A 23,546-nucleotide genomic window follows, 5' to 3' on the forward strand; every position below is an offset into this window, starting at 1 on the left:
CCTGCCCAAAGAATCCAAATTCTTCCCCTCGTTGTCCAGAGGGGTTGAGGAAGCAGAGCTCGATTTCTTCCTGGCGGCCGCTGAGACCACCGAGTCTGGCGACAGTTGAGACCGTAAGCACTTGGGTGCAGAGTCTGGCACCCTGTACTACTTCTCCAATCGGTCTCTCTTCGCTGGGGCTGCAGAGCCAGCCCTTTATCCCAAGCATCATCCAGGAGTGGTACCGTAAGGAAGGTTGTCTTCGCCTCCCGGTGCGGATATAAGAAGCCATCCTTTTTCTTTTCTTCAGGATTGTGCTGGAAAAGCTCTGATGCTCAGGCAATCATCGCATGGAAAGATCCCACCTCATCCAGTGGAGAGGCTCTGGGTGGAGGTGACAGGAGGTCCCCCATCCCGCCGTAGTCATCATCCAGGCCTGTTGTCGCCATGTCAAACTTCATCTCCCTTGGGGAGGAGAGGGGTGGTGGAGAGTGCACGATGGGTGGCATGGTGGCGTAAGGTGCATCCTCTTCTTGGCCGGTGGTTCCTACGGTGTCAACGGGGTGGTCGGTACTGGTGCCGCGGGAGGTGCGGACACCTGCATCATCCACTGCTTCTCAAACACCAGCGTGTAGGGTCGAAATTATGTCCAGTGAAAGGTCTCTATGCAGTATCTGGGGTGTAGGAACATTGGGTTCTGGGACCTCGTAGTTTTGGGGCCCCTAGACGTTGCCTCCATCGATGGTAGCCTCGTCGTCATTGCCGTTGCCCCCGTAGCAAGGTGAACCTGCAGTGTTTCCCTCGTCATGGCCCTCCTGGACGGTGTGGACGTAAATTAAATGTCTGTATCGTGGAGGCCTTCAATGCCCCCGCCCCACTTTCTTCGGGTCCAGAGGGGTTGGTCTCGGGCTGATGTCCAGCATCCTCTTCTCTGGGGTTTTCTCAGCTGGCTTGCTCGAAGCCTCCAACCTGCAAGGAAGAGACACCCTGGCCATTGTCGGGGTACCCTGCGACTCTGCCACTATGGCCTTCGAAAGCAATGCCGCCACCACCTCCACCTCCAGGGGGGGGGGAGGGAGCGACGGTTTCGCATGGTGCACTTGGGCCTTCACAGAAAAGCTGGTCCCCTGTTAGGTAAAGTTTGTATGCAGTACCCTTTGGGACCACTACACAGAACTAGGACCACAGGTGTAAGCAAAACCAACCTTTGGTATAAGTCTGTACTACACAGTTTTTGGTAGCGAGCTGAGCATCTAGGCTTATGGGAATGTGAACTGTAATGTTAGAATCCTCTACTGGTTTGTTGATGAGACGCTTGTGTCTCCGGCTTGAACACAGTTCTTCAACCAGGCGTGTCGTTTCAAAAGGGTACCCTGGGTAGGGTTCTCCCTGCTGTCTCTGCAGCATCTAAGGCGTTTTTAAGGATGTTACGGTTTACTTACTTACCCTCCGATACAATTGTAAGCAGGCGAGAAAGCACTGGTTCGGGGACCACCTGCAGGCATTCCTGTAGCAGGTTCCATGGAACATCAGAATAGCTGGCCAAAAGCATGATATTGTTGGCAATCCGGGTGGAATATGCTGCCGCAGTAGTAATTCGCTTCCTTAGGGCATACAGTTTTTTGCATTCCTTGTCCGGCGGTGCCTCACCTGTGGTCAAGGGCACCCGTGACCTCTTCCTTGTTGTAGTGACCACAAGAGCATCTGGGGTGGCATGGCCTTGAATATAGAGAGGGTCAGAAAGGGAGGGGAGGACAAAGTTTCTGCACCCGTGAGTTCACAGCCCTGGTCTGTGAAGGTGTTAGAAAGGAAGGGGCGATGCGCCTTTTAATGGAGTGAAGTAAAGGATAGCCTGGCTGGCAGAAGGCTTCTCCTTTAGAACATCCTCCACAAAATCTGAGTCTTGCACCGCCTCTTGCGTGGCTATCTGGAAATGTTCGGCTGGTTTTTTCAGTATGGCGTTAGACGCCAACTGATCATCTATAGGAGATGCCTGACGCAGAGGTGGAGAGGATGGAGGATCCATGCATATGGGGTCAGGATCCGGGGTCTGAGTAGGTGACAGCCAATGTGGGTTGTCCACCGGTGGCTCGTCCCCCTCCAATCTGGGGCCTGGTCAGTGGGATCCTCAAAGGGATTATCTTCTTGCAAATAGGAGTCATGAGGAACTTCCTCTTGATCCGTCAGGTTAAAGAGCTCCTCATGAAGTGGGCCAGAGGGTCATTGGAATTTGGCCACTGAGGGGTAAAGGTCTTTTTGACTAGGCCTTTTGAGTGTGAACCTTTCAGAGAAGTCCACACATTTTGCAAGCCTATTCATACAGCCTTCATATTTTACCCTGGTCCATAAAGAGGAGCCAGAGGGGGGAAAGGGCTCCTCCTGGGGGGATCTACCTGCCTAGAACGCATAGATTTTTCTGAGCGAGTACTGGATAAGTTACTCATCATAGTGACTAAAGTACTCTTAGTCCAATATCCCCTTTCCTCCATACTGTATGGGCGTCCCTTCCAAGGGACGGGAGATGGAACCTTTTTCACCAGAGTAAACCTCCTTCCCCTTTAAATTTAGTGGCGCTTGGAGAGTGTTGGGGGGGAACGGTGCAGCCCCAGGGAGCATGCGCTGCCCTGACTCCGCCGCCACACCTCAGTCCCCATTGACGCGTCGACAATAGATTTAACATTGCCTAATGACACCAGTATTATTAGGGGGAGGTTGGTGGGAAGTATGGGGGGGAAAGGGGACTATGGACTAAGAGTATGTTAGTCACTACGGTGAGTAACTTATAATTACTCTTACGTCCCGTCCCCTTTCCTACATACTGTATGGCCGATTACAACTGAATGTAGCCCTAGGGTGGAGAGGAGACGCTCCCTAAGCAAATAGGTTCCTGAGAACCGCCTGTCCAAAGGCTGCATCAGATCTAAAGCCAGCATCCAAACAGTAATGCTTACAGAAAGCTGAGGTAGAGGCCGAAGTGGCTGCCCTGCTTATAACTTGCCAAGGGACATGGTGCTGGAATGCGATGGCCGTTGCCTTGGCCCTGACTGATTGGGCATGCATGTTGGACGGAGTGGCTTGTGCTGGCCCTCGTACGCTTCTTTGATGGCAGAGACCATCCAGCAGGATATGGAAGCCTTAGAGGCCTGATAGCCCGGTCTTTAGCCTCCGCAAGTGACAAACAGGGCGTCCGACCTGCGGAAGCCCTTGGTCCTGTCCAAGTAGAATTTTAGGGCAAGCCTCACATCAAGGCAGTGCAGCACCCTCTGTGCTTCATCCTTGGGATCGGGAAAAAACATAGGAAGGACTATTTCCTCGTTCAAGTGGAACGCAGACGGAACCTTGGGCAGAAATGACTACCTTGTCCTTGTAAAAGGTGGTATATGGTTCAGAGGCAACCAGCGCCTGGATCTCGCTGACTCTGCAAGCAGAGGTAAGACCGACTAGTAAGGCCGTCTTGATGGTGACCAGTCTGATGTCCACGGACGCCATTGGCTCGAATGGTGCCCAAGACTATGTTAAGGTCCCACAGAGGGTGCGGTCTCTTGACGGGCAGGTAGAGCCTAGCGAGACCAGTCAGATGTTTGACTATAGGGTTGGAGGAGGAGAAAATACCTTCCCCCGAGTTCCTGTAAGCCCCAATGGCTACAAGGTATGTGCGGCAGGTGTCCACCTGCATGCCTGAATGAGCGAGGTGTGCCAAAAAGGAGAGCATGTCGTCCAAAGTGCACGCCAAGGGGTCGATACCTTTGTAGTCTGCCCAGTGCCAGAATCTGGTCCATTTCTTTTGTACTGGGCCCGGGTGGCTTTGCTCCTGGCGCCCTGTACAATCTCCAGGTTGGCTTGTGAGAGGCTAAGATGCCGAAGCGTTACCTGCTCAGGTACCACGCAGTGAGGGCGAGTTTCCCTGGGGCGGGGTGAATCGGGGGCACCTCTGAGTCGGCGAGACTCCTTGATCTTGCAAATTACCCTGTGGATCAGGGGAGTGGGCAGAAAGGAGTAGGCTTTCATGCCGGTCCACTGGAGGTGAAATGCGTTGCCCAGCCAGCCAGGGCCCTGACCTTCCCAGGATGTAAACTGGGGACCCTTCTTGTTGTGCCAGGTGGCAAAGATATCCACGTGGGGGTGACCCCACCTGCTGAAGATCTCCTGAAGAACAAGGTTGTTTAGCTGCCATTCGTAATTGTCCGTTCCCACTGTGCTGAGCCTGTCCGCTTCCAGGTTGGTTTCCCCCGGGATGTGGACTGCAGTGAGGTAAATGTCGTTTTCTAGGGCCCACTCCCACATGTTGATAGCCAGTCTGCACAGAGGAGGGGATCGGGTGCCTCCCTGCTCGTTGACGTAGTACCTGCTGGTCGAGTTGTCTGTCTGGATGGGGACAACCTTGCCCCTAAGAAGCGGTAGGAATGCTCTGAGCGCTAGCCAGATGGCGTTCAGCTCCAACCAATTGATGTGGTATTCCTGCTCCTGTCGAGTCCAGGTGCCGTGGACTTAGAGGCCGTCCAAGGTGGCTCCCCAGCCCTCGAGCGAGGAGTCTGAGGTGATGGTGGCCTGCGGGGAGGGCAGCCGAAAGGGATTGCCCATCCGTAGGTTGCAGTCCCTGGACCACCATGTTAGGTCCGGGTGGAGAAATGGAGGGACGTTGATCATCTCGGATTGAAAGCCCCTCTCCTGGTTACATGAGACCGCGAAGTGCAGCTGAATCCTCCTCATCCTCAGTCTGGTGTGCGGAACGGCTAATAACTGCTGCAAGTAGACCCAGGAGATGTAGGTACCACCATGCGGAGGTCACCTCTCTGCTGAGGAAGTGGGCGGTGACCTTCTTGCTGGCCGAGATTTTGTCCTCCGACAGAAAGACCTTCTCGGAGCATGTGTCCCAGATGAGGCCCAGGAAGATCAGAGTCTGGGTGGGCTGCAGCTGTGACTTCTTGAGATTGAGCGAGAAGCCCAGATCATGTAGTGTGTTCATAAGTGCATGGGAAGAGTGTTGAACTGCTTCCGGAGATGTAGCCCTGACGAGCCAGTAATCGAGGTAAGGGTAGATGTGGAGACCATGCGCTCCGAGGAGGGCCACCATAGCATTCATGAGTCTGGTAAAGACCTTGGGGACCGAGTTGAGGCCAAAAGGAAGGGCCTTGTATTGCAAATGGTAGCCCATGATCCTGAACCGTAGGAAAGAACGATGGGGCTGCCAAATCGGGACATGTAGGTACGTGTCCTTCAGATCCAGGGAGCACATCCAGTCTCCCTTGTCCAATGTCTCCGCTATAAAAGCTGGCGTAACTATCTTGAATTTTTGCAGGGGTAAGTAGAGGTTGAGGGTGGAAAGGTGCAGCACAACTCAGGCCCGCCTGGTTCTTCTTCGGAAGGGCGAAAATCCTGGAGTAAAAGCTAAAGCCTCGCTGGGAGGCTGGGACTTCCTCCACTGCCTGGCTCTCTAAAAGCGACCAGATCACCGCCAAAAGAGTTGCTGTCCCAACCTGTGGGAGCGGAGGGGAGGAGGGAGGAGAGGCTGGGATAGGAAGACCGTACCCCGTGGATACTACGGAGAGGATCCAGATGTCTGCAAAATTCTGGCGCCAGAAATGTGTATGGAGAGCAAGCCTGCCCCCCACCGGAGGCACGTGGACCCGAAGGGGTGTGTTAGGCCTTCTTTCCCTCGGAGGCTGTCGCTGAGGCGGGGGACGGGAAAAAGCCCTTATCCCCCCACCTTTTTGTTGCTTGCGCCGGCTTTGAGACGGTGAGAGGTCCAGCTGCCTGGATCTGCGTTTCTGGAAGCCACGGAACCTTCCGTATGTACAACCCTTTTCCGAGCGCTGCTGACATTGGGTGTACGATTTGGGTGTGGTCTTTGTAAGGATGGATAAACACTTTGCCGTTTGAGAACCGTTTTTCTTTTTTTCCAGCTCCTCGTCCGTAGAGGAGTGGAAGAGGTTCCCCCTCGAACGTTGGATCTAGAATGTGCTCCTGGACATTGTGGTTGAATTTTGTTGCCAGGAGCCAGGCTGTTCTTCTCATGTCCGTGGCAATACAGATGGCACGGCCTGAGGTGTCAATATGAGCCACTGATGATTCCATGAGGTCTTGCGCCACCGGCTTGGCCTCTGCAAGCCCTGCCTTAAAGTGTGATTGGCTGTGGGTGGGGAGTTCCGGGAGGAAGCCCGCACTTTTCCGCTATAATCTCTGGTTGGTCGCAGCCAGCATGGCATCGGCCTGACACAGATGTAACGGGGCGTTGGAATAGAGTTTCTTGCCATATGCCTCCAAGATCATCTTCTCCTTGCCTAGCAGCACCGCATAGGAAGAGGGCAACTGAGGCTTGGAGTATAGTGACGCCGCCGCAAGCACCGAAGAGTGTGGTTGAGGATGGGCCGACAGCAAGAGTCTATCCCCCTCCACTGGTCTGTACTTGGCATCCAGGCGTCGATTGACCGGCTGGGCCGAGTGGGGTTTGAGCCAGCCTTTCTTGGCCAAGGAGACTACATCTGTCTGCATAGGAATCCCCGATTTGGCAGAGGGGCATCCCGTGAGGACTTCAGCCAGAACCCCCTCTGCCGGCTGCTCGACCTCAGATTGGGGTAGGCCCAGGTACTTTGCCAGGCCAGCAAGACGTTTGAGGAAGGCCGTGGCCGAGTATGGCGTGCCCGGATCATCCTCCTCGTCCGTATCCTGCGGATCTGGAGGATCCTGTGGAGAAGGATGAGGAGTAGTAGATGGCGCCGGAGGCTGGGGAACAGGGACCGCAGCCGGAGGCTGAGGAGGTTGCAGAGTTGGCTATGGAGCCGGCTGCACCGGGGCCCGGGGGCATGATGGAGGAGTCTGTGGTGCCGCTAGCCTGGCCGGAATGACTTCCCTGATGGCGTCTTTGATAACCCCCATCTGAGGTGACTTCATGAGGCCAAGGAACTTCTCGAAGAGCACATCCTAACTGGCCAAAGAGGTGGCAGGGGGTGCCGACGGGGTAGCAGAGAGCTGCTCGAGCCACTGCGTACCCTTTCCATATGGACACCAAGGAAAGCCGCCCTACGCAACTGAGGGGTATACTGTAGGCCACGTACCTGGATGAGGCCAGTCCCACCTCAACACTCATTCTTTGCTGAATTCCTGGAATGGTGTCGGACGGGTGCCTCCTTCTGGCGCAGTGGCCATTTTGTCGAGCTGCCTGCCACGTGGTGCTCAGCCAGCTGAGCTCAGCCTCGTCCAAGACTTGCTTGCGTGCGGATCACGAGGCCTACCCTGCTCCTCTGGCCTAGGCCCGGTAGGTGCGACACCCTCCACACGGGGGTCAGTAGAACTGCATTTAGGCACCCCCTCGGACGTATTACCGGTATTAGGGCGTAGACCCTCGGATGTATTGCTGGTAAGAGGGCAGAGACCCTCGGGTTAAGGCCCGGTAAAAGAACCTACTGGTCCCTCGACACTGCGCCCGGGAGGATCCGAGGATCCCTCGACCCAAAGGCCGGTGCAACTTGCCGGTAGAAGGACCTGACCGGTCCCTCCCACGCAGGAGTGTCCCTGGTAAGGAGTCTCCCTTGCGGGGTGCGATGGAGAATATAGGCCCTGCCTTTGGCCTGGTTCGATGCTTCATCAAGTTCTTGAGATCCTCTGGATGCGACCACTGGAAGAGCTCACTCCACCTGGCTAGTTTGTTCTTCAGCGCCTTTGAAGGCAGTGAGTCACACACCGAACATGATTGCCAACCGTGGTCTGGGCCAAGGCAGCGTAGGCAGAGGGCATGGGGGTCTGTAGTTGGGAAGAGCCTGTTGCAGGATGGACACCTGCTGAACCCTGTAGAAGTCGACGTGCACCGGGTAGGAGCGTGACGCCTGAGGACAGAGTACCTGAATGATAGAAAAGACAAAATAAGTATCCGCACGTGGAATTACATGGCTGAAGCCAAACCCAGGAGCGCTGGTGAATTCGGCCTGTTCCTGTCGACGCGGAAGAGGGGATTGAGGTGTGACGCCGGAGGGCATAGTCAGGGCCGCGCATGCTCCCTGGACCGCTCCCCTGCGCGCCTCTTAATTTAAAAGGGGAAGGTTTTTTTCTGGTGAAAAAGGTTCCGTCTCCTGTCCCTTGGAACGGACGCCCATACAGTATGGAGGAAAGGGGACAGGACGTAAGAGTAGGGCTGGGGACTCTCCTAATATTCAACCTGCTTTTCCCGGCGTGTGGACGTGTCTTTCGACTTGTCCTTGGGTTTATTGGCCTCCAAAATGATCTTTGCGAGACTCTTGCATATGTTCGGCGGGTTCGGGAGGGGTTTAGGCTGTGCAAGGATCTCCGTTGTATATTTCGACAGAGCCGGAGCTTAATGCATCGCCACGCTGTTAGGAGGCATCTCGACTGCCTTTTGGTGCTGGCGCACTTATCTGCAGAGTGTCTGGACGCATGCCGCTTATGCGGCTGCAGGGAGGACTGCCGACCGCGTGGATCCCGTCGAGGAACTCTGCGTACCATTTGGCATCTTAGACCACTTTGACGAATCAACTGAAGCGTTACACGGGTTGTGTGCTTGCTTCTATTGGTAGCGGGTGCATTCCTGTCGCCAGGGTGTACATTTCCCATAGCAGAATTCTCGTCCTGCCTGGTGGGGCCAGGGACGGATGGTTCGGAGCACAATCGCCTCAATGAGAGGTTGATGGCATCCGTATCGGAGCCATGGCCGTCGCTCATCTCCTCATAACTGTCGGCGCCTGCGGCAATGGGGGAGCTACCCTCGGCTGCCCATCGCTTAACTCGACGCTCCTTGATCGTCTTACGACATAATAGCTGACACGATCGACAGGACGCCTTGTGGTGATCGTGAGGGAGACATTTATTGCACATCCGGTGCTCGTCCTTCCAGGGCAAAACCAAAGGGGCAAATAGAGGGAAGAAGGAAAGACATTCACGATAAAGAAAGACCCCCGGAACCCAATCCCCCTACTGTATAGGCCGACCAGAAGGCCCGGCCACGCGGTCGACAGTGTTGACCTGAGCACCAGCCATCGAAGTCTGTTCTTCCGCTGTCTTCGACGGTGGTTTAGCAGTGTTCGAAGAGGGACCAAACAATATATAAACGACCAGAGGTCGGGAAAGAATGTAATTTTGCAATTTGTCAGAGCTCCGCATAAGGCAACCAGTTAGCTGGGTGGGTAAAAAAAAATAATCTGAGGGACCTCTACACGTGAGGGATTTTGGGTATACCACACGTCGGGGATAGTGTTATGTTACTGGCACGCCCATGTCAAAGTCCCCTTTCGATCCTCTAAAGACAAGATGCAATATTTTCCAGTTACCACTAGATGTCAGACTATATGCACAGCATGTGATTCTAAGCAGATTCACAAGCATCAGAAATATGTATTCTATTTTTAGTGTTGTGTGATACTTCTACCTGTTAGTCATTTTTCATAGTGTTGGTTGGCCATAAATAAAGAACAATTTGTATACATACTGTCCAAGTGTAATCTGTGACTCCCATTGTGTGTACTCATTGTGGATCTTTACAAGTTCAGCAACTCGAGACTTTGCCTAGACCACTCGTCACTGCTACCTTGAACTCGTTTGGCTAAAGCTCCCAGAGTTATCCCCGTCACAACATAGGTTGGCCTTCTTTACATTATCCGCCAGGCCAGAGTATAGAAAATCAGTCCTGACAATGGGCAATAACCCTACAAAAAGAAAGACATGGAGAACACAAACCAAACAGAACATGTCACCCACCCAACAATTGCCCACTATGACTCACCTTCCTCTCCACCGTGACAATGAGGAACTCCATGGAAAAGCAGACGAGGTAACCAGAGTGTAGTCCATGCCAGACTGCAAGGAAGAAGAGAGCCAGGCCCTGTGACACTGTCTTGTTCCCAAGGAAACGCAGGCGCTTGAACACATACCTGAAGGATACGAGAGGCCTATTAGAGCACAGACAATCCGAAGACAGAAATTACATAAGCACTGATAGATATATAGATATATATATATACACCCTTTAACAGGCAGACTACTTTCAAACTGCGATTGAAAGACAATAGGGTGGGTAGAGGACAATACATTTTGCAGGTGCAGGAATATTTAAACTAGTGTTAAGTTACAAATATCCCGGCTCAATGTTCTTCAGTACCACTTGGACAACAGTCATTTTTTAAATATGGTGGCACATGGACCTTTTTTCAGTCACTGCCCTCGTTGCGTCAGAAATCCATTTTTTGTGCTAACTTTAGTAATCTCCCAGTTCCTTTGGCTGGCTCTCTGCTTATGTAAACATTTTTGCCAACAATCAGGATTTGTTTTTTGAATTTTTCTTTTTTTTTTTTTTACAAAGTTTCACTGAAGGCTGGTTAGAAAGATTCAATTTCTAGGCAACTTTCCCTCCATAGTCAATGGACAACCAAATAGTTTGCTCTTGTTTTCAACCTGTTCAGACTTTTTACAGGGAAGTGAAGCTTTTAGCTTCACTTTCCTGGCTTTTTTGCTCATTTTGTCACAGGGAACCAGACTTATCCTTCAAACTGTCCGTACCGGGAAACTAAGTTTTCCTTTTGTTTTTCAACTTTTTACCTACTTTGGTAACTTTTTAACATTGCACACATCTTTCAAAGCAGTGCACTGGGGTTACTTTTGTATTACCCTAGTCTCTTAATTATGGGATTTTTGGTTACTTTTAAATGGGACTAAAGACAAGCTGGTGGCACCAGATGCATTTTTACTATATATTTTTTCATTGGCACCATAGTGTTTACTGCGTTTTGCTACTAACGTTTGGCTACTAACAGTGGCTAGTGTCCTAACATGGCCGTGACAAGATTTTTGCTTGTTCTTTGGCAATTTTGTTGTTTGGCCTTCTTCCTGCCTTCCCAGGTCAGGAAATCCTTAATATGGTTATGTATTTACCTGGCAAAGCTGCTGCATTTGCGGGCTAGTGCATGACACATGCGAGTGTGGACTCAAGAAGTGGGTTGGGACTGTCTGGAGCCAATTCACAAACTGGTGGCAGAAATTCTAGTTGGCATGCACAAAAGAAACCCACAGTGGTCCTTGATTGGACCACTGCTGGCCGAGTGAGTGGTGCAGATCATTACCGTTAGAGGGCTGAGTTTGATCACTCATCTGAATTTAGTATGAAGAGTCCTGCAGCCATTCCAGCACCTCCGAAACAGAGCCAAGTATCCTGTGTAGCGGTGCAACCGCCTGAAGACCCGTGGACGACCTGGCAATCTTTCCTGCAATTGCCCGGGTGAAGCCATGCTGGACTACCTTATCTGAGAAGGCCCTCGTTGGTGCTTCAACCCTTGGACTGGTGGAACCAACCAGTCTCAACGTCTTCCCATGCCCCTGCAGCTTTGAGCATTCAGCATCGTCTGGGGACGAAGCGGTGGACCTCCCAGCTCTGAAGTTGGGCTACCGCGCCTAGAAGCTTTGCTATTCTGTGTTTTCGTCTGGAACTTCGGTGGTCGGTAGCTAGTCCTTCCTACAAGTCACCTTCTGTCCAAGTTTAAGCTTCCCAGCATCAAGGGACCGTGTCCTGGAAGACAGTCTATTTGCAACCAGAGAGACGCCTACTGTCCCCCGTGTGCGGTGACTGTCGCTGGAACTGGCCATCCCTGTCTGGTAGAGTGTCATGAAGTGCCTGCTGCATTTCTTCTTTCGGAAAGGGTTGCGCTCAGCTCCTGGACTCGACCGCCATCTTCCTTGCACCTGCAGCTTCTGGCCATCTTCTACTGGATCCAGCGTCTCCCAGTCGACCTGCTAAGTCACTTGGGAAAAAATGAGTAAGGCTGGTGAGCAATCGCTATACTTAGAGCTGCCCCTACCTCCTCCATTATAAAAGATTGTAAAGAACTTTGATTTATTTAATTCCTTTGGTTTTTAACTGTCTATTTAAAAAGCTGTTCTAAAAGATAGGGAAGAGTGCATTACTTAACGTCTTCTGGAACATTTTTCACCACCACAGGAACACTCCCTAACTTTGTCCCCCGCCTCCTAAAGGAACTTTGATACTTTTGGGCGCAAGGCCCCATTCAATTGAGGGATTGAACTTAAAGTAAGGACTTCTACTCCTGTGAACTGGTTTTCCTGTTGCACAACTAGTTACCTTACTTTTAGGTGTTTTGGTTATAGAAATGCACACAATTCACCTAAGGTAACTGTATATATGTTTTATATTTAGAGTGTTGTGTGATAATGTTATCTGCTGGATACATTTTTCTAGTGTGTGTTTGGACCTATAGTATTTCTTTAGTAGACTGTAGAATCATTGTGTATTTCACTGTGTTGACTCATCGTGGACCCCTGGTCCCTCTCACCTCTTCTGAGACTAATCTTTGACCAGACCCCATGCTACCTTGATTAGGTTTGGCTAACCGCTCAGCGTTCCTGTGTCCACAATAACTGGGGTTACCTCCTGAAATCTGTCCACCAGGCCAGTCTTAACAAGGCTGCAACAGATCTTTGTTGTGTAGTACCTAGCAGCCTATAAACTATCTGGGCAAGGGTATTGTAAAAGTACCACATTTATTTCCAGGGGAGAATAATCGTGAACACATTGCTAAATCCTCGGAAACGGCCATTGTCTTTGTTGCTCTTTTTATTTAATTATTAACAGTGGGAAGTGCTGTTTTTTGCCTACACTATCTTGACTCGAACCTCACAAAGCTTCTCTGGTTTAAAGGAACTCAGTTGAGGGCGCTGTTGCGCAGCTGTCTGGGCTACTGGCTGCATAGAAGCAGGGCAGTTTTAGGCCCCCAACCTCTGAAATATAAGGTGCTCTTGATATGAAGGGAGAGCCAAAAACAGAGGGTTGGAGAGGACAGTCAAGTTCTAAGTCGCTGCAGGTGCCAAACTAGGAGAAAACGGCCCTGGTCTGACACTGCAACGTGGCGAGCAAAATGGTGGCGTGTAGGCGGCCTGTCTCCAGAGGAGCTGCCCGCGTGTGACTGTAGGGAGGAAAGGAGGCCGATATCAACTGCTTGCGAGCCCATCCTCCCTGGAGTTGGAAAGGGTTGCGTTACGGCCCATCATATCAGGGCGGTGGAAGGAGGAGTCCCACGAAGACTAGGTAAGCAAGGACCCTCCGGTGGCGGCAGAAAGTAAACAAACATTGGGGGTTCCTAGCACTCCAGAGGGCCGCCGCGGGTGCCGAACAAGGGGCAGCTAAGACTGTGTGCCAAAGGATTGGGGCAAGGTGAGGGGCGCCCAACACAAGGGACGGCTGAAACCACAAGAGACATTTGTCAGTTTGAAGACGCCCACCGCCAGAGATATGTAAATGCAGGCCCTGAGGTTTCACGGCCAGAGTAACAGCATAGTCCTAGGTGGTGTGTGGGTGGATCCACGGTGAAGGATGGCAAAAGAAAAACAAAAAAAGGCTAACCTACAGGCTAAAATGGACTCTCACAGTTCCCGCATGGCCACCTAGGGAGGACAGGGAGACCAAAAGAGATACTGAGGAGGCTGAGGGCCAACCAACAACTTCGCTGAATGAGCTTCTCCATGTGATACGCGACTCAAACATCGAGAAGATAATCGATGGAATTGGGGCTGAAGTGGGATTTATAGGACAGGACCTTCAAAAGTTATCAGCGAGAATGGGGGAGGCTGAACCAAGGATATCGGAGATGGAAGAAGCTCCTCTCCCCATGAAGGATATAGCTGAGTTAAAGACGAGAACAAAAACACTAAAAAAAAATAACATACAGATTGTAGGTCTTCCAGAAAAAGTGGAGGGGCCATCAATGGAGCTGTATTTGGAGGGGTGGCTGAACATTTTGATTGGGCAACAAGGTCTCAATTCTTCTCAGTCGAAAGGGCCCACAGGATTCCAAGTAGGGGAGCGGAAATAGGAGTCCATCCCAAGCGGGTCATTGCTAAATTACAGGGATCGGGATGTCATCCTGCAAGCGGCAAGAAAGAAAGGGTCAATATAGGTTAATGGAGCATGGGTGTCGTCGTATTCACAATTGACGAGAGCGGTGCAAAAGGCCAGGCAATCGTTCGACGAAGTGAAAAGGTGCCTGAGGGGAAAAGATTACAAATATGCTATGTTATTTCCGGCCACTCTCAGGGTGGTGGGACCCAAAAGAGTGGGGTCGTGGGAGACAAGTTGCCACGCAGGAAGGGGGAACCACATGCTGCTTTGATCAATCCATCCTGGCAATAAGGCGAAGCAAATATTCTAAACAGATTACCTACAAGGTAAAGCAGAAAGAAATTGGTTATGAAGACTATGAAGACCAAAGGGTTGAGCACTGACCAGAACAAACAACAATTGTTAGCACCTCCCCCTCCGATCACTCGCCTCTGGGTGGCTGTGGTCGTTATGGTTAGTCTGTGTTTACAGTACGACAACTGTAATGGGGTGGGGGTTTCACCAAGAACCCTAGGCTCGCCGATGGAGTTCAATAGATCTTTCCCTACATCGCTTTGATGTACGACATGGAATGTTAACAAGCTCCTAGAAAGGAGTAAGAGAGGCCTGGTAACCAATTTTCTCAACGCCCACAAAACCGGCATTGTACTATTACAAGAGACACATATGCTGGTAACGTCATGCATCTTCCTAGGGAGGGCAAACTACTCGATGGAGCACGCAGGGTTCACTAGAGGACTGAGAAGGGTAGCAATTCTAGTTCGGAAATCTATAACACAACACAGGTGGAGAGAGACCAGTACGGTAGATGCATTCTACTAAGGGGTAGTTTATGGGGGTAATCTCTATGCATAATTAACGTTTGCACCTTGCCGACACTACAGACAGACACTTTATTTGGTGCAGGCACTACTAGCCAAGCATGGGGGAGACATAACAGTAGTGGGTGGAGATTTCAATGACACAGCCCTGCCACAGCTGGATAGATCGACTCTTGGAGGCAGGCCCAGTGGCCCACAAACACTACACACATTCATCAAGGCCACCAGGCTCAGAGACATCTGGTAGGATTTACACCAGAGGGAACATGGCTTCTCCTATTCGAATGCGCATTCATCCTTCTCACAATAAGACTACTTCCTATTGCACAGCATGATCACTGGTAGGGTAGAATCGGCAGGCTTCGTCCCCAGAGGCATTTCTGACCATGCACCTTTGGTCATTAGCATTACGGGCAAAGGGAGCAAGCAAACTGGGTTGGAGACAACGCATTCTACCTTAAAAACCCAAACATAGTAGACCAACTCCACGAGGGAACTGAGGAATACTTTCACATTAGGAATGGTTAATAGCCACTCCAAATTGTGGGAGGCATACAAGTCGTTTATGAGGGTCAAGCCATTTATGCAATCGGACACTTTAGGAGGGAAAGGGGCGCACAGTTGCCACAGTTGGGGGAAGAGGTGGTGGTAAAGAGGGGCCTTGTTAGGGTTACGAGCTGCTACAGGTCAGTGGTGCTAGATGAGGTCAAAGCACCGTACTGGGATAAGAGGGCTAGGATATATGATGCAGGAGATAAATGTGGAAGATGTCGGCCTGGTTGGAAAAGAGGGATGAAGGAACCAGATGGGTAAGGAACCCGACAGTGGGGAGCAAAGTGGCACAAAAAGGGGAGGATATTGCCGAAGCCTTTGCTGGTTACTATCAAGAGAGAAGGGGAGGTCAGATGTATGAGCTATAACCAACTATCTTATCAAAAATGATCTGGGCCACATGAGTCAGGAAAACCAACAAGGGCTGGAAATCGATCTGATGTTAGATGAGATTCGGACAATGGTAAGCCAGCTCCAACCCCAGGACCCATGCTGGAGAACAAGAGTTGCAGGTAAGTAACTTGTTCCTTCACCAGCCTGGGGTTTACATGGTATGAATAAGATAAGAGCAGTACAGATACACAACCACAGGGGGTGGCAAGGCTCAAAAAAAGCAATAAGACTTGCACCTAGAACACAATCACCTCAAGAAAACAGGCTGCAGGAGAAACCGAACAGCGGATCTCAGATACTGAGGACACAGTCAAGAAACTAGAAGAACGCCTGGAGCACATGGAGAAGAAACCACTACCCTGGAAGTGAGAGCAGAAGATGGCAAAGGGAAGTCTTGCTGCAATAACCTCCGTATTCTAGGGCTTAGAAGGACCATCCATGGAATTGCTCCGGAAAGCTGGCTCTCGGACCTCATGGCCCCTAAAAAGCTCTCCAATTTCTTCTCAGTTGAAAGGGCACACAGGATCCCAGCTGGCAGACCAGTGCCTGGAGCCCCTCTGCGCACTGTGATTGCCAAACTTATGAACTATAGGGATCGGGCCAACCTTCTTCACATGGCACGAGCAACTGGCCTGATCACATGCAATCGCATTGGGTTCTTTCCCGACTACACAAAAGAGGTCCAGAAATCCTGGCAGTCTTACAACACTGTCAAAAGGAAACTTGTGTGTCCGCACTATTCTTCTCGGCCACCCTCAAATTGCAATACAACAACGCAGTCCATGTATTCTACAACCCTCGGGAGATCTGGGAATGGTTAAAGACAGGTTCTATCCACCCCACGCTCCAGAGACCACACACCGTGCAAGGAGAGGGACCAAGACAATCCACAGCAAGAGCTAACTCCCATGCCATGCCAAGGAAATATGGAGAACAACTCACCTGGGAAAATAAGGGACACCTGAGGAGTGATGCTAGGACACGGAACAATCAATAGCCTGCACCTGCATTCGAGGAGAGGCCCTCTCTGCTCTCCCTCCCCAGCCCCTGGTCACAAAATACTCCGGTCGGCAAGATGGAATCTTATGATGGGCGGCCCCAGACGGAGACGAGGGACGGCGGACTAACCCCCGGGGAGTTCCCCGAATTGGTTTGCATGAGTTTTCGGTTTTATACATTTGGGCAACAGGTGCTTCTAGTTGGGGAGGAGTACAGGGTGGGGGGTGTTTATGGGGCACAGTTCACTGTTGCACGAAGATGGTTTGAGCTCAGGTTCAATAGTTACATGGCAGTAGTGAGGTTGAAGTGGTGGATCTACCGGGATACAAGGCCACAGGAGACGTCCGGATTATGGGGGGTTTACACGACATGATCCTCCTTAAACTCACGGTACACAGAACACGCTAACAGAGCACAAGTCAGTCAACTGTCCCTTCTCTCCTGAAATGTTAAAGGACTCGGCTCTGGCATTAAACGGAAATGAGTGTGGCATTAAACGGAAATTACTCCTCCAATACCTTGCCCGTTACTCCCCTGATGTGGCCCTACTCTCAGAAACCCATGATGGGTACAAGCTGTGGTTTCTTTAAAAGATCAAACTACTCGCACACATACCAGGCTGCGTTCGAGGGGAACAAGGGGCATATTGATACTTATTCATAAGCGAGTTCCCTTTCAGGTCACAAAAGTACGATCTGACCCTCGTGGCCGGTTTGTGATGGTGCTGGGGGATCTCAGGGGGGAGCAGTGGGGTCTCATTGCAGCATACGCACCCCCTACATTTACAAAACAACTCCTGGGAGCGGTACAATCGATGTTACTGGAAGAACAAGCAGATGCATGGGTCCTGGGAGGGGACTTAAACAAGGTTATGGAGGTAGCAAAGGACAGATCACAGAGGGAATAGGGTCCTTGGTCCCCCAACTACACTGTACACCTTTGCGGCAGCAACAAGGCTGTTAGATACCTGGAGGACGCTGCACACCACCGATAATGGGTTTTTCGTTTTATTCCACTGCACACAAGTGATTTTCAAGAATTGACTATGCCTTCATCCCGTGCAACATGTCCCACAGACTTATCTGCCAAGCTCCTAGCTAGAGGAATATCCGACCACTCGCCCCTGCTCATAACCCTAAAAGGTATACATCCCAGGCCAGACGCTATCTGGCATCTAAATACGCATTACCTGGGAGTGCCCAAGATTGCAGAAGGACTTGAGGATAAGACCAACCATTACTTTAAACTAAACGAGGGGTCAGTGGACTGCCCGATCACAATTGGGGAGGCATGTAAAACAGTCCTTCAAGGGGAAGCTATCTCCCTGGTGTCAGCCCACCACAAGCGCCAGCATCAGGAGATCGTGGAGGCAGAAAGACGGGTGTCCGAGCGGGAGGAACAACTCCTAGAGCTTGGGAACACATCCTCGCAAGAGGCCTTGAAAACGGCGTATGAGGCTCAACGTAATATCACCCTCGACACGGCTAGTGCTGCCCAATGGTCGAGCCGATGCCAGATCTATGAGAAAGGGGATAAGGCGGACAAGAGTCTGGCCTGGCTGGAGAAACGGGAACACAATAAGGGACAGGTTCGCGCCATACGAGCGTCAGATGGGGAACTATTGACGGCAGACTCCGATATCGCTGAGGCTTTTGCCAACTACTATGAACACCTCTACTCTCCGCCGACTTTGGACCCTGCGTCCGATCACTCGAACTTTCTCGTTTCGATCGACATCCCGCGACACTCGACAGAGCAGGCAGAACCCATCTCTGAAATCACAGAGAACGAGGTGCAAGACGCTTTAGCACAGCTCCAAAGCGGGAAGAACCCAGGGCCCAACAGCTTTCCAGTAGAAACATGGAAACGCCTCAGCGGCGCATTCACCGGATATATGCACTGTATGTTTCTCTGTAGCAAAGAAATAGGCACACTCCCCATAGACCTTACAAGAACGTGCATAGTGGTGATCCCTAAACCAGGGGAACCCTCGGAATATTGCACATCCTATAGACCTAGAACGCTAATAAATGGGAAGGCAAAAGTCCTGGCACGAATCCTAGCCAATGGACTCCTCAGGGTGATTGAATTGCTTATCCACCCAGATCAATGTGGATTTGTGCCAAATAAATCCACCTGCATGAACATAAGTAGACTTCAATTGGCTATAGAACGGGCTCCGGAGATAGCTGACCCACTGGCCCTATTGGCAGTTGGTTTCGAAAAAACATTTGATTCGGTCGGGTGGGAAGGAAGCCCTGTGGTGAATCATGATTTACATGAATTTTGGGCAAGGTTTCATCTCCTGGACCAAGCTCCTTTATGAATCCCCTGAATCGATGGTAAGAGTGAACGGCAGGTCATCAAGGGCGTTTCCTTTGGGCCGCGGAACTAGGCAGGGTTGCCCCTTTTCCCCCTTGCTATTTCTTCTTGCCATTGAACCACTGGCGATCAAACTTAGAACCGATAGGAGAAGGTCTGGATTCGTCTGGCCGAGAGGGGGTGAAGACAGACTGTCGCTCTATGCGCACGATCTTCTGATCCATCTCGGCAACCCAGTGATCTCTTGCCCGATCGTGTCCCCGATCCTCAGAGAATACCAGAACTTGGGGTGCCTTAAGGTGAACGTCCAGAAGACTGTACTTTCCGGTTCAAGGGGGAGATGCTGCAATTCCAGAACTATCAGAACCCTGTCCATACCCTGTCTCCATCCGGGGCTTCCTGTACCTGGGCATTCGTATAGGCCCGGCTCTGGACGACTTTCTCTGCTTAATCTGCAACCAGTGCTGGATAGATTCGCTGGGGATGTTTCTCACTGGCAGGCCCTACCACTCTAATTGATTGGTCGGGCCGCCTTGTTCAAAATGATGACACTCCCCAGACTTCTTTACGTGTTACAAAACGCTCCACTCCCCATCCCCCTTGGAACTTTTGCAATAATTGACAGTCACCTCCAGACGTTGCTCTGGGGAGGGAAGCAACCTAGAATTTCTCTTACGACCTTGCAACGCTCAATATGGGAGAGCGGCATAGGATTACCATGTATCCGCACATACTACCTTGCAGCACAAACAGGAGTGGTGAATGACTGGCTACACAGCAACGCAGCGCTCCCACATATCCGTATAGAAGTGTCCACTATGAATCCTATTTCACCCCTCCAGGCTCTGTACATGGATGGGAAAGGGGGAGCGATAATGACGAGATTGTCACTTCATATTCGGCGCACTTGGAGGGAAGTACAGACATCAGCTGGGAGCGGAAACCAACACTAGCCAAACCCCCTAGGGCACAATGCACATTTCCCAAAATACAGAAAATGGGATGCTTTGGGACCTGGGAAAGACAGGGTATATGTTCATTAGTACATGTCATCCACGAAGGGCGCCTACTAGAATTTGATACCCTGAAAGAAAAATTTGCTTTATAGCCTATTGACCGTTTCATGGCATGAGCTAGCTGTATGTGTCTGAAAGCCCAGTTTCTGAAACTGGAGGGTGTGCCCCCCTGCTCCCCTCTGGAAACTAATGTTTTCCCAAACCTCATTCCCTCCAAGGTCATCTCCACATTGTACCATGCCCTTAACTCTTCTGGCACTACAGAACTCACTAGGTTGAAAGCAAAATGGGTAGGGGAACTGGGTAGGCTGGCACTGGAGGAATGGGTGGAAACATTGATGTTCCCCCCGAGAGATCGGCATTGATGCGACATTGAGGCTGTTTCAACTCAGAATACTGCATCGTTCCTACTATGCCCGAACAATGCTAGCTAAATGGGGAGGAATGGAGGATGACACTTGCCTTCGGTGCAAGTGGGGCACCTTTTTCCATACTATCTGGGAATGTGACGTACGTACTCCAAACTTTCTGGGTGAAATGCACCCATAGGGTTTCTAGGACGTTTTGGGTCTTCAATACCAAGTAGCCTTCACCAAGTACGAAAAACTTTCTGGCTGTAGCTCTTGGTGTGGGGAAACGGCTAATAGCTGCAACCCTGCTCCCACAGTCCCCCCCCCCCGTCCTGGATGGCTGTGCACTTCCGGGGCTGCCAAGAACATGATTACGACTATTACACTGGACTCGTCATTTGACCCCGCTACCTTAATTTTTACAGTTTCATGTATGTTTACGTTGGTTTGTTTGTATAAAATTTACAGTGTTTTAAAAAAAGAAAACCGGCTGCAAAGCACTGGTTGTCCGACACAAGACTCCTCCCTGGAATCCCTTTCGACAGTACAATCTTGTGAAGGTGCAAGTAGACCTCCATGTAGCATCCCTGCAGATATCCAGCAGAGGAACACTGGAGAGAAACGCTGCCGTACATGCGATTGCTTCAGTGTATAGGCCCTTGGTCTGCCTGGCAACAGCCTGTTGCCCAGCTGATGGCAATGCATGATGCAGCTGTAGAGCCAACGAAAGATGGATGCTTTAGATAGGGCCTTCCCATGACCCACACGTCCAAAGTTCACAAACGCTGAGAATTATTTCAGAAGTCCTTCGTGCATACAACATAGAATTTCAAGGTACGCGCCATGTCCAGCGAATGCAAAGACCTTTCAGCAGCTAAAGAAGGGTTTGCAAATAAAACGGGCCGTACCAAAGGTTTGTTCAAATGAAAGTCCGACTGAACCTTGGGCATAAAAGGAAGCAAGTCCTTAGAACCACTTTTGCTCGGTGCAACGACAAATATGGAGACTTACATGAGAGAATCTGTATTTCACAAACCCTCCAGGCCAAGGTGATTGCCACGAGGAAAGCAGTTTTCGCAGAAAGAAACTTCATGGGGGCCCGATGCATAGGTTCAAACAGTGGCCCCATGAGCTTGGAGAGCACCACATTAAGCTCCCAAGCAGGAGCCTTCACTGGTGGAAAAGTCCTGAAGAGAGACACTCTTTGACGAGTCTATGTGACCACAGGGAGAGCTCACCCAGAGTCGGGGTGAAGCCGGCAATGGCAGCCAGGTGTACCTTAATTGAAGCATGTGCAAGGCCAGTCTTGGCAAGCAATGAGGAAGCTGTGGCACCATAACAAGCCATGGAGAGATCTTCGACCGCCACATACTGTAAAACACGCCCACTTGTGCTTTTAACAGGCAAGTGTAGATGGATCCCTGGCCTTAGCCAGAATGTTCGTGCATTCCAAGGGCAGCAAGTAGTGTCCAAACTCTAGGACTCCAGGAGCCAGGCCACCAGACAGACGCTGGATTGTGGTGCAGGATGGAGCTTCCTTCCCTGGAGAACATCTCAAGGAGAGGCGGCAGTCTGAATGCTGGCACTGAAAGGTGCAGTAGATCTGGGTACCAGATCTGCCTGGGCCACGCTGGTGTTATGAGGATCATCTTGCAGCGGGATAGTTTTGGTGTGTTGATCACACGTAGCAGCAACGGTATTGGGAGGAATGCGTATAGGAGTCTGTCTTCCCATGGGATCGAGAAGGTGTCCCCCAGACTCAATGTTTGAGGGAACCTGCTGGCAAATCGCTGGCACTTGGTACTGGTCGCTGTAGTGAACAGGTCGGTCTGGAGCTGACCCCCTTTGCTGAAGATCTGAGACACCTAAGCTTGCTGGTGATCCCACTGGAGGCAGGACCGCAGCTCCCTGTTGAGAGTCTGCGATGGGATTTTGAACACCTGCCAAGTGGAACGGGACTAGAAATAACTGCTCAGCAGTGGCTCTGTGCCTCCAGGGAGAGGACGGGAGATCTCGTTCTGCCCGGCTCCTTGATGTAACACAAGGTGGTTGTGTTGTCCGTGAAGATCCTGATCACTTTGCCCAAAGCTGCGGCTTGAACGACTTTGCAGTTCCAGGACGTTGATATGCAACATCTCTTCTGGGCGCCATAGTCCCCTGGTGTATAGTTGGCCCATGTGGGCATCCCAACCCTCCAGAGAAGCGTTGCTAGTGACCGTTTCCTGGTGCGCCTGGGTCCTGAAGGGAGCCCCCCGCGAGATGTGAAGGCGAATGGACCAGGACCTCAGGGCTTTCCTGAACGTTTGATTGAGGACTATCTTGCTGTTCCATGAGCCAGAGGCCTGCTTCCACCTGGCATCCAGGAACTCGAAGAGGTCTCATGTGCAAACTGCAATAAGGGACCAGATGGAAGCAGGAAGACCTCATCCCTAACATGGATTTGATGGACTTGACTGTAGTCACTCCAACAGAGGATAGCCTTGGACCTTTCTTAGGATGGCACGTATCATTTCCTCCAATGGGTCCACCAGGCACAAGACTGTTGAGTCGAGCCCCCAGGAATAGAGCGTCTTGAGCCAGCACCATGCAGGATTTGGGATAGTTTATGGAGAATCCCAGACAGGTTGGAGTACCGGCTCCGCTGTAAGTTGCACCGCCTGGGTGTGAGAACGAGACCGGACCAGTCAATTGTCCAGGAAGGGGTAGAAGCACTTCTTTCTGATGAAGAACACTGCCAATGGTGCTAGGCATTTAGTGAACACCCTCAGGGCTGATTTGAGGCTGAGGGGCGATGCCTTGAGTTGGTAATGTCTTCCTTGGACAAATCTTAGGGACTTCCCCATTCACCCAAAATATAGGATGTGGAAGAACAAGTTACTCTCTTTCCTGGTAAAGTTCTTTCGATGGGATGGCCCGACGACGTATTCCACATCTATGACAGTAATCACCACAGCTGTGCTGCTTCGGAAAATCTTTCGGCATCTGCGTCCTGCGTCGATGACGTCGATACGCCGCCCTCGAGGACCTCCTCAGACGGCCGACGTCACTGGATGTTATAAGTATGACGCACGATGCCCGCAGCCTCAGTTGTAGTTTTTCCCCAGAACGTGTGCCAACAGTCTTCTACCAGTCTGACACAAAGCCTTGCGGAAACGTAAGCTGCAATCGCATAAGAAATTCTGTAGCGGGGAAGGTAGGGAGGGAGCGATATGGAATAAGTCGTCGGACCATCCCATCAAAAGAACGTTACCAGGTAAGAGTAACT

General features: G+C 51.1%; 1 protein-coding gene across 1 annotated transcript in view; it reads right to left on the minus strand.

Annotated features, from left to right (window-relative positions):
* LPCAT3 (lysophosphatidylcholine acyltransferase 3) overlaps positions 1 to 23,546 on the minus strand; it is a 754,956-nt gene that overhangs the window by 54,640 nt on the left and 676,770 nt on the right. Inside the window, exon 10 of the mRNA XM_069650601.1 lies at positions 9,710 to 9,857. Coding sequence (XP_069506702.1) covers positions 9,710 to 9,857 — 148 coding nt within the window. The remainder of the gene's footprint in view (positions 1 to 9,709; positions 9,858 to 23,546) is intronic.

Source organism: Ambystoma mexicanum, chromosome 3p (assembly GCF_040938575.1).
Source record: "Ambystoma mexicanum isolate Mex_15411 chromosome 3p, UKY_AmexF1_1, whole genome shotgun sequence".
Classification (NCBI taxonomy): Eukaryota; Metazoa; Chordata; class Amphibia; order Caudata; family Ambystomatidae; genus Ambystoma; species Ambystoma mexicanum.